Source organism: Pectinophora gossypiella, chromosome 19 (assembly GCF_024362695.1).
Source record: "Pectinophora gossypiella chromosome 19, ilPecGoss1.1, whole genome shotgun sequence".
Taxonomy (NCBI): domain Eukaryota; kingdom Metazoa; phylum Arthropoda; class Insecta; order Lepidoptera; family Gelechiidae; genus Pectinophora; species Pectinophora gossypiella.
Window position 1 is genome coordinate 11,540,254 of NC_065422.1, and position 11,562 is coordinate 11,551,815.

Here is an 11,562-nt window from a genome sequence, read left to right on the forward strand (position 1 = left end):
TACTGCGTCGTAATACGGAAAACATAGTACTTACTTACATCCTTGCATTCATGTTTACATAAACGACCGCCGGTCATGCCTAATGCGCTGGGCAGAGCTAAACGCCATCGGAAAATGACTTGCAGCCACTTTTGATATGAACAATGAACATAGATGTACATGTACATATGATAGCAGGCGATCGCCTAAAGCGCATTACAATGATCGATCATTTTAGAAGGAAAAGCCAAGCAGTTAAACGCATTCTATGTTTTTATTTAGCTGAAGGATTTTTCAATAAAGGAACATCGTATCAACAATGTCCGCAAGTCGTCTTCGATTACTTGTGGCTCTGCCCACCCTATTAGGGTATTATCATTAACATCATCAGTCGAATATCTTCCACTGCTGCTCATAGGCCTCCCCCAAGGCTTTATGGAGTTTATCTTCTTCGTAACGTGTGGGTTGATGAGGGTTGTTATTGAGCCGCCAAAGGCCCCAGCCCTGCCAAAGGCTCAAGGTGACATGACTCGTGTAACGACTTTATACTTATTAGTAAGTAGTAACCGGGACCAACGGCTTAACGTGCCATCCGAAGCACGGATCATCTTACTTTCGGTCAATCAGGTGATCAGTCTGTAATGTCTTAACCAAACTAGGGATCACAAAGTAATATTTTGTGCTATTGCTCCACCGGGATTCGAACCCGGGACCTCCGGATCGTGAGCCTAACGCTCAACCGTCAGGACCACGGAGGCCGTTCCGTATGGAGTTTATGTATGTGTGTTTGTATTTATGGAAAAACCTTCACGTTACATTTTCCCTCAGAAACGAGTATATGACTGTTACAAGTCGATAAAAAAGCTATTACTGGGACCACCCACCGTATACTAGTTAGTATTTAACTGTGATAGGGCGGCACACGCGATCAGTCACTCGTCAGGCGGGCTTCAATCTAGTCTTGTGCTAAATAAAATACACTAAAACAGTGAAATACACACTAAACTAGTGCACAAATACAATGATTTAGTGTTCATTTAATCAGTGATGAGTGTTGTTGGGAATAATGGTTTGTATTTCAGTTTTGTGTTGTTTTTTTATGTTTATATGATTTGTAACAATTCCCAGCTTTTCGGAGATATGTGACCGAACCTATATTGTGCTGATTTTACCTTCGCGGGTTGGAAGGTTGGAAGGTCGCTTCTGTAAAACACCGAACTTGTCAAATCTTCAGGTACGCGGACCCTGTGTGAAAACAGGACTTGAGGATGATTATCATGTAGTTGTAAAAATAATTTCCAAAATAATGTTTTTGAATATTATATTTTTTTCGTGTTGCAGAAGATCTGTCTACCCCAGCAGTGTTAATAAAATAATATAGAAGTTAAAATTAAATGTGTGTTGATAACTGTAATGACTAATAGTAAACTCACGCCCTTAATCCTTAATGGGGTCGGCAGACCCGCAACTAAGCAGAAGTCAACTTGCTGCCACTTTTATTACGGAGTTCTGAGACGATTGTGGTGTCAGGTGATCAGACCATCGCCCATAATAATTTCATCGTTCTGAGTTGACGCCTAACTGGCCACCCTCAGGCCTCTTGTCATAAACGTTGTACCGGGTGAGAGCCTTCAGCGCTACCCATTTGTCCGGCCAAGTTGTTAATGCCATCTGCGGCAAATCTACAATAAGTCACGTCAAACAAAAAGAAAAACAACTGGAATTGAAATTATTTTTGTTGCAGAAAATCACTTCAGAAAGTGATTATTCAAAATGGTGCTTTCGTGGTTTTATATGTGGACGATTTGCAAGAGAGCGCTATCGTCAGATTAACACATTAATTAACTATGATAGATTTATCAGCTACTTAATATCTCTGATTCATTAGAAATGACGTCAATTTGTTGACCTCTAAGCTAAGACACTTAAGCGATGAAAACATCGGATCAAGTTTTCCTTTTCATCCCAGATATTTATATCGAGCAAAAACATACATAATCCATACCTACATAATCACGTCTATTTCCTGTTGGGGTAGGCAGAGACTATGGAATTGAACTCGCTACGATCCTGACACGTTTCATGCATGCTCGCCGGTTTAGAGTAAAGCAATATTGCAATTTGACATTTGCGCATTTAAAAGTAAGTGCGCAATGCAAACAAATGTCAAATATCAATATTGCTTTCTTAGATGAATTGCTTCGATGTGGCCATTTTAACCCCCCTGTTCACATATATCAGTATCATCGTGCACAACGCAAAAAAGAAATAAAAAATAAGTACTCACAAAGTATCGGGACTTAGCAATAAAAATAAATACACAGTGGCGAATGTGTCCTCAACTGGTGTCATCCCCAAAAGCCTAAATTACAGCCTAAAATCTCTTGACATACCATCCTATATAATGACCACCATACAAAAAGCAATTATTTCATCAAATCACCTCGACCCCACTACACTTTGATAAAAGCTAAAAAGCAAAGCAAAAAAAAACTGTGAAGCTAAAAATTAGTAAAATATTATTTTAAATAGGCAGGTAAGGACTTGAAAACATTATGACTTTAGATCATCATCTCCCTAGCGTTATTCCGTTTTCACAGGGTCCATTTACCTAACTTGAAAATTGGCAGGTCCAGTTTTTTAAAGAAGCGACTGCCTATCTGACCTTTCGACCCGCGAAGGGAAAACCCTCCGAAGGTTACATATCTACGAAATGCATTTCTAGGGAGTGTGGGTTTCTTCACGATGTTTTCCTTCACCGCTGAGCACGTGATAATCATTTAATAATTTAAGTATGATTCAAAGATGAATTCGAAAACAAATTCGTAATCATTTGTGGTATTGGCGGCTCACGCCGCGACTTATGCTGAGCGAGGTCCTTTTATTCCGGACTCCACCGCAGATGATCGGGCCGTCAGTGCGTTGCATTTAGAATACTTAGTTTTATTATTATTGTTTTTATGATTTTGGTTTGTTTTTCTTTTTGTTTTGGTATATTTTTTTTTTTCTATGTACTTATTGATTTCCGTGTGGTTTCTGTCCTGTGTTAAATGTAATGTACCTGTCTGTCTGTGTCTGTGGTGTCCGGAAGTAATAAATGTTTCTTTCTTTCTTTCTTTCTTTCTATGTTGGGATTTGAACCTGTGACCTCAAAGTGAGAGGCAATCGTTCTAACCATCTTTATCTATTTTTAGATACAATTTAAAATAATGATAGAGATAATTAATTTAAAAAAATAATTTTAGAATGATAATTGATAGTGTTTACGAAGAAATTAATTACACAGTTTTGGGACGTATCATCGACCTTTCATATACAGGGTGTTAGTGACGTCGTAACGAATACTGAGGGGGATGATTCAGACCTTGATTCTGAGTTAATATCAAGTGGAATTTTCCGTCTCAAAATTCATGTATATTTTTTTTTATTATTTTCAAGATTCCACGTGATATTAACTCAGAATCATGGCCTGAATCATCGCTCAAAGTTTTCGTTACGATGTCACTAATAACCTGATGTGTGCTTATGTGTCCGAACGTAGCCTTCACGGGTTATTCTTTCATTATCTCATGCCTGCAATCGTTATGGGGTGGGCAGAAATGTAACGTACACCTAAGATGGACAAAGAAATTATTATTCTATGACAGAATGCATCATTAAATCGTAGATGAAAGTTTCTGACGACAAAATGTCCATAGTCTAAAGACTCTGAAACGGAATTCATTAAATGTATCGTTCTGTCGACGAATAGTCGTAGGAGAACGGTTGTAGAATCATCAAATACATTGCTCAGAATTTGACACAGAATACGAAAGAATTTCACATGGACAGGAGGAGGACCTGGTGGTGTAATGGTTAACACGCTTGTCTCATCTTGACAAGAGCTGCGGGCTCAAGTCCCGTCCGAGTCAGATTTTTCGATTTAATTTTCTTTTTGTGGCTTTAAACCTGCGATTTCACAAAGATACTTGAGCGTTCTTCCAGCAGAGCCATGCCACGTCTCTTCACGACAACATGAATTAAATATTTAAAAAATACACTCCTGAGCTTCATCATCCTCTTTTCCTTTTCCCAGTCGGGTAACAACTCTAAAAGCGTATAAAACAAAGTATCCCCACGTAGAATCCTCGTTAATGAACCGTCACAGGTTGGTTAAATATTAACGCTATGGTTCGCAGCACTATCGATTGACTCTAGGGAGGGGAAAGTAAAACGTTTTGGCGGTATCCGATATTCTGATAACACATAACATAAGTTAACGAATGTATCTCAATTTGGGAGTCTGAGGTACATCCAACGTAAGATGAACTAACTACCCACATATCCCCGTGCTTGCTTTTAATCTAATCTCATAATGATACGAGTAAAATAAATGGTCTCAAAATATATAAATATATTCCATCACTCTGCTCTAATGATTGATTTGTGATGCATAAACATTACCTAATATGATTATTTTAATCTGATTTCTTTTCTATTATAAAAATCTTTGTTATTTTAATACTGTCGATCATACTTATGTTACCTTTTTTGTACAATTTTGTATTTAAAATATGTCAGCTAAATATGAAATAAACAAATCTGAATCTGTATCTATTGAGGGTTAATCTGTGATAATTGGAATATTTATCCGGTACTTACGGCTACTAATTTTCTCTGCCAACCCTATAAGAAACCAAACATGTGTTGTCCCATTTTGGCGCCACCCTAACGTGTATTTATTAGCTGTGGGCGCCAGTGGCGGATTTACAAATTTGCCGCCAGTAGGCTATTAAATTTTTGCCGCCCCTACTGACCTCTGAAATTCGATACGCTAGTTCAAATCAAATCAAATTAATTACATTTATTCTGTTAATGAAATTGCAACTTTATGATTTGTGTTCTATCGTCCTCATTACATCGGCTTTTTCCCGTTATTAGTATGATTGTAAACTAGGGGATAGTTGGATCAGTTTCTAGACTATTTTTACAGCCGAAGATTTAGTGAAGCCAAGTCCAAGCATTTTTGTTGGTGTATCCTGTTTGAACTTAAAAGACATTTTGTTGACTCGTATCGTTAGTTGCCTATTTTCTCAGCGTAAATCCACCCTTCCGTAACAATTCGAAAAGTTGTTTTTGTAATGTGCGCGCAGCTTCTAATGTATTGTGCCCTGTAATGACGTCATCCATATAGAATTGGTGACGTACTGCTTTATCTGCCATAGGAAACTCGTGTCCTTCGTTATCTGCCAGTTGCTTTAGTGTGCGCATAGCAAGAAACGGGGCTGCTTTCATCCCGTACGTTACCGTACACAGCTCCATCTCCTGTAGTATATTGTTGGAAGATGACTGCCAGATGATTTTTTGCAGAGGTCTTTGATCTTCGTGTAAAAATATGACGCGAAACATCGTCTCAATATCGGCAGTGAGATCGTATTTATAACTCCTCCACTTGATAATGAGAGAGCAGATATCCTATTGCAAGTTGGGTTCTGTCTCCATGAGATCGTTGAGACTGTAGTTACTGTCCGTTTTCATAGAGGCGTTAAAAACGACCCGCAGTTTGGTGGTGCAAGATTCTCGTGATTTATGCTAAAGTCAGCCCAGTGAGCCTCCAAAGCCTCTACACGTTTTATCGATAACCCAAATTCTTCCGTTGAACAGGATCTTTAGCGTAGTTGGAGGTGATTTGCTTGATGTTATCGTAGATCACCTTTTGTTTCCAAAGGAATTTATGTTAGTTGCCATCGTGGCGTCAGTTGGTAAAGCTTCGCTGGAAGAAGTACGTGCTAGTTACACAGTGATATGTGCGCTTTCTCAATGCAGTTGGTGAGACCTGCTTGTGGGAGGCCAAAAGCACCGATTCGCTATCACAGTCACTAACACAACACTTCACTAGTAGCTCGAAGGACCAAACGATGTAAGGGCCAAAGCTGGGTTCCGGCTTCGTCGCTCCACCTTCAGTTGCAGTTGTAGGAGTTGATCGTTAACTCAAAGATTCGTTTAAGTATTAATTTGTCTATTAGCGCTCGTGGCTAGTACGTATCCTTTATGTTGAGTGACCGTTTCACATTGACACACTAATTATAATCGAGTGCGCAGCGCTACCAAAAGCTCGGCGCAAAGTTAGCAAAATATGTTCGGTTGAAGCCCGTACAGACGTAACAATGTTCAGTTTACTGTGCATTACTAAAATGTTAAAATTCTTGTCACTTCTTTCTTTGTGTATATAATATTAATTTATTTTTTCTGTAAGACAAAAAAAAATTTGGCCCAAATTTGCCGCCCCCTAAAATCTGCCGCCCTAGGCTTCAGCCTACTCAGCCTACTGGTAAATCCGCCACTGGTGGGCGCTTACTTCCAGATATTCTTTTGTTTCATAAAATAATGTACGCTGCGCCATCTGTTATTTAGTAGGTTTTGAAACTTTTAGTAGTTTTTGGTGAAACAGAAATATGACGGTTATATTGGTAGGAATTAACATAATTTTAGTTTAGTTTGACAATTCTAAAACTAGCTCTATGGTTTTTTATAGGGCTGTCAAATAAAAATAAAATTAAGTATTGTACCCACTTAACTTATTTACATGAACTTTGGCATTGAAACAAATTCATTTAAACAAAACCGCCAGGGAATCGAACATAGACCTTCTGGTTTATTGTCCGAGGTTTATAATTCTCTAATCTAACCCCAGATGTTCACTTTAAACAATATCATTTAAAAGACTTTTCACATTTTTCCAGACTTCACAATGCTGCTGGCCATCCTCTTCACCTGCATTCCTTTCGTCACTGCCAAAGTGGAAACAAAATGCAGTACTTGCATCAAAGTGGATTCTATGTGCCACAACATCACCTTCCTGTTTAACTTCAAAGCACCATTTAGAGAAAAGGTCGTTATTACTCAACTTGGCATCCAGAGGTCGAGGAACCTTCTCTACTACGCCTTTCAACCTAACATCACTGACCCGGAGTACTATAAAGTTGGTTACGTCAACTTAGACAATCCTGATACCAACAGAATTCTTGAAGGGAGCAAACCCGTTACCAATTTCAAGACTTTCGCCATAGACCAAGAACGCGATATTGTATATTTGGGAGGTGGTGACGCCATTTATGTGCTAGACAACAGCATTAAAGCTGCTTTTTACAGTTCTGGAGGCGACACCATCGAAAGCATATCCTTTTACAAAAACAACCTGTACTTCGTGAGGTATGGAGAGAACAGAATTGTGAAGAAAGAAGGCGAGTTGTTCACACCTTATGAAGAATACAGAAACGTGAAGAACTTCGTTATTGACAAAAATAATATACTTGTTTACATGAATACCAGTGGCTTATATGCAAATAAGTTTAATACTAACGAAACTGTATATCTATCTAAGAATAATTATTTTAGAGGTCTGACTATTGATCTGGACGGTGTAGTGTACGCTTGGTGGATCGATGGCATTTATAAAGTAATCATAGAGAATGATTTCCAAGATTCTACAATAGTTAGAGTAGCAGAAGTGACTTCTATAGGAGCTTTGACATTTGATAATGATAACAATTTCTTGTTCAGTTCAAATAAAGGTTTGTTTAGATTGTCTGAAACTACAAACACAACGTCATGTTAAACTGACAAGTGCAACGGCCTGAAATTTACTTAATACACTAAGCTAATAGAAACTCACCATAATTATTTTGTGTATAATATTGAAAAAGGAAAACTCTACTCTCTATGTTTACAAGTTTTAGGATTTCTTGTTCGTATCCAACAGAACATGATTTTGATACTTCGATTGACGACGAGAAAGGGGGTTAAAAATGCCTCTCTGAAGCAATTCATCTAAAAACAACATTGCAATTTGATATTTACGCATATAGAAGTAAGTGCGCAATGTCAACAAATGTTAAATAGCAATAATTATTGCTTGTTTACATGAATTGTTTCAATGTGGAATTTGTTTTCGACTTCATGTTTGGATCAGAAATGATTATCACGTGCTCAGCGGTGAAGGAAAACATCGTGAGAAAACCCGCATTCCTGAGAAATGCATTTTCAGGTTTTCCCTTCGTGGGTTTGAAGGTCAGACAGGCAGTCGCTTCTTCAAAAAACCGGACCTGTCAAATCTTCAGGTTAGGTAAGCGAACCTTGTGAAAAACGGGATAACTCTAGGATGATGATCAAATGGAATTTTCCGGCACAACATTTACGATGTCACTAACACCTTGTATAGAAATAATTAAGTTCGATAAGCAGAACACGTTCTATGACTATAAAGTGATGGCCAATGACCACTATATTCTCTCTGAGTCCGCCTGGCGTGTAAATGGTTTTATTTATTACTGTTGCGGCACGACGGGTGGAGGAATTGTGGAATGGAAGAGAATTTCGAAATTTAAAAAGATTGGCGGTATAAGGGAGAGCCCAGTATGTGCAGAGTTTGTACTCTGCTATATTGTAAATTATATGTAGGCGTAGTTATAGGCGTTTTTATTTCAAGTGTTCTGATAGAGTAAGCATAAGTATTTAATAATTTTAAGTAAAATAATGTGTTTAAGCGAGCATATCAATTTTTTTAAGTGAGCTTTAGGCACAAGAAAATAATATTTTTTAAGTCCTTGTACTTTTATTACTAAACTATTAGTGTACTTTTATTAGTTTTATTAGTAAAGCATATTTAATATTTTTAAGTGAAATCATTTGTTTAGGCGAGCATATCAATAGCTTTAGGCACAACCAATAATATTTTTATGTCCTTGTACTTTTTTTTAGTAAATATTTGTTTAAATGAATTAAAAATATAGAAAATTAGAAAAGTAATTCTGGTCGATTATAAAGACTTTAAAACATAAAGAAGTCGCACATTTTTTTTATATTTAACACAGCATCATGCCTACATCCCTGAAGGGGTAGGCTGAGATGTATAGTACTCCTCGCCAGTTACGTTAAAAAGTATAATCTTGTAGTTCATTCTTTGAGTGATATTTAAGCTATAAAAAGTGGTAATATAAAAATATGTATGTAGGTAAGTACATAATTTAATGCTTATGGACCACAAAGTTATCTGTGATGTTTGTCGTTATAAAAAGTACAATAAGCACTAAAGCTCGATGCACATCGAACGCGTAACGGAGCGGGAACAAGTATTTACAAGTACTTATTCGAAAATTACAATTTTTCAAATGTGTGTGCATAAGATTATTTACACAGAAATACCGCCTCAGTGTGTGGAGAGCTTTAATTTTAATTAAACTTACATTTTTCTTTCTCATCAAATAAATCGAAATAGAAAAAAAAAACAAAAAAGAACAAGTAAAAAACGTAACGTAACGTATGTTAAATTAAAATGAGTGTAATTAAATTTTAAATTTGGAACACGAATAATTAAACATTGTTTTAAGTTTACGCGGTTATTATCATAATTAAAGCACATAATAACGGGTTCTTACCGCGTTTAAATGGGGATATGAGACTCCCGATATTTCGACACTGTTGCAAGTGCCATGATCACGGGATGACTGATGAGATTGGAGTGGAGTAGGTAGATCCATAATTTTCTACGGGCAGACATATCTGTCTACCCTCTTTCTCTGCCGCTTGTTTATGTTTTTGATACCGGAATGTTCGGAACCATCTGAACTCGCACGAAACTCACTACGACAAACCGCACTCACTGTGTCCTCACGTTTTTTCACCACATTAGGCCGTTTCAAGCTTTTTACAACACCTACTACTGGATTCCACATACTCGACAACTTGAACCCGTCTTCCCTGTTGAAATTTTTATGTTTTCTGATTTCAATAGCCTCTTTTACGAGTCTGGGGATGTAATGACGTTCTGTCGATAATATTTGTGGATTGTTAAACTCGATCCAGTGGTTAGGGCCCGACTCCAGTACGTGCTCAGCTATAGCAGATTTCTGCACGTCGTTTTTTTTCATGGCACTAATATGTTCTTTAATCCGGCAAGAAATAGACCGTTTTGTTTGTCCGATGTACGAACTACCACAACTACAGTCTATTTTGTATACGCCGGGGCTCTCAAACGGAAAACAGTCTTTCGGGGAACGTAGACTCTGTGCAATTTTCTTTGAAGGAGTAAATATAGTTTTTATTAAATATTTACTTAAAATATTTCCTATCTTATCAGTAACTCCCTTCAGATATGGAAGAAATGCTGGCTGACGTTCAACCCTGGGTACGGTCGTCTTGACCTTTGGTTTTGCCCGCAAGGCTCTAACATCTATCCTATAACCATTGTTTCGAAGCACCTCCTGTACATGGCTAATTTCAGCGTCTATGTGCTCATTGTCGCATATGTCATATGCTCGGTTGGTTAAGGATGTTACTACCGCATTCAAATGGCGAGGGTGATGATGAGAGGTCGCGTGCAGATAACGATCAGTGTGTGTTGGCTTTCTGTGCACATAGTGACTCAGAGTGCCATCTGCTCTTACTGACACTTTAACATCCAAAAAGGCCAAAGCTCGATTCATCTCCATTTCTGCTGTGAAACGCATGTTTTTGTGGATGGCGTTCAGATGCTGTAAACATTGATCTGTCTGTGGTTTCCCTCCTTTGTATATACAGAAGATATCGTCTACGTATCTTATCCAACACTTCAATGGAACTGGGAAGGTGGAGATAGCACGTTCTTCGAAATGTTCCATCCACAAATTGGCAATCACAGGAGCTACGGGACTACCCATAGCTACTCCATCAATCTGCAGAAAGAATTCCCCCCTGTATACAAAATAACTGGATAATAGACAGTGCTCCACAAGTTTAGCATACTCCATCGGGATATTGTTGTCATGCAATTTCTTCTTAACCACTTCTAAGCATTCCTGAACGGGTACATTGGTAAAGAGAGACTCTACGTCAAAACTGACCATCACCTCCTCCTTTTCCACGTTCATCCTACTAAGAAAGTCAACAAATTGGCGTGAATCCCTTACGAACGAGGATGTATGTCCCACTAGATTCTGCAGTACCCGGGCCACATGCTTAGCCAGATCATACGTAGGTGAGTTGATACAATCCCACGGCAAGAGTAGCTAATCGAACCAAACGTTTGCTGCAGGAGTGTAAGCCTATCCTTCCTGATGACGTATATCAGTGCTTGTCTCGTCCCAAAACAACCCAGCCTCCAAGATTATATGGACTGCCTAAGGTGCACAAAACTGGCGTACCGTTGCGGCCGATCGTGAGTCAAATCAACTCACCTACGTATGATCTGGCTAAGCATGTGGCCCGGGTACTGCAGAATCTAGTGGGACATACATCCTCGTTCGTAAGGGATTCACGCCAATTTGTTGACTTTCTTAGTAGGATGAACGTGGAAAAGGAGGAGGTGATGGTCAGTTTTGACGTAGAGTCTCTCTTTACCAATGTACCCGTTCAGGAATGCTTAGAAGTGGTTAAGAAGAAATTGCATGACAACAATATCCCGATGGAGTATGCTAAACTTGTGGAGCACTGTCTATTATCCAGTTATTTTGTATACAGGGGGGAATTCTTTCTGCAGATTGATGGAGTAGCTATGGGTAGTCCCGTAGCTCCTGTGATTGCCAATTTGTGGATGGAACATTTCGAAGAACGTGCTATCTCCACCTT

The 11,562-nt window shown here is 38.4% G+C and overlaps 1 protein-coding gene across 1 annotated transcript; it reads left to right on the forward strand.

Annotated features, from left to right (window-relative positions):
• Positions 1-892: 892 nt before the first annotated feature.
• LOC126375709 (ommochrome-binding protein-like) lies at positions 893-8,596 on the forward strand. Its single transcript, XM_050022807.1, has 2 exons — positions 893-1,048; positions 6,702-8,596. Exons 1-2 carry the CDS (start codon positions 1,027-1,029, stop codon positions 7,574-7,576), a joined length of 897 nt encoding a protein of 298 aa, XP_049878764.1. The 5' UTR covers positions 893-1,026; the 3' UTR covers positions 7,577-8,596.
• The last annotated feature ends 2,966 nt before the right edge of the window (positions 8,597-11,562 follow it).

What these genes read in the sequence shown, in the direction of transcription:
- LOC126375709 (XM_050022807.1), top strand. Translation starts at nt 1,027, where the DNA reads ATGAGTGTTGTTGGGAATAATG. An exon ending in GAGTGTTGTTGGGAATAATG is followed by an intron (nt 1,049 to 6,701) that starts GTTTGTATTTCA and finishes ACATTTTTCCAG; the next exon opens with ACTTCACAATGCTGCTGGCC.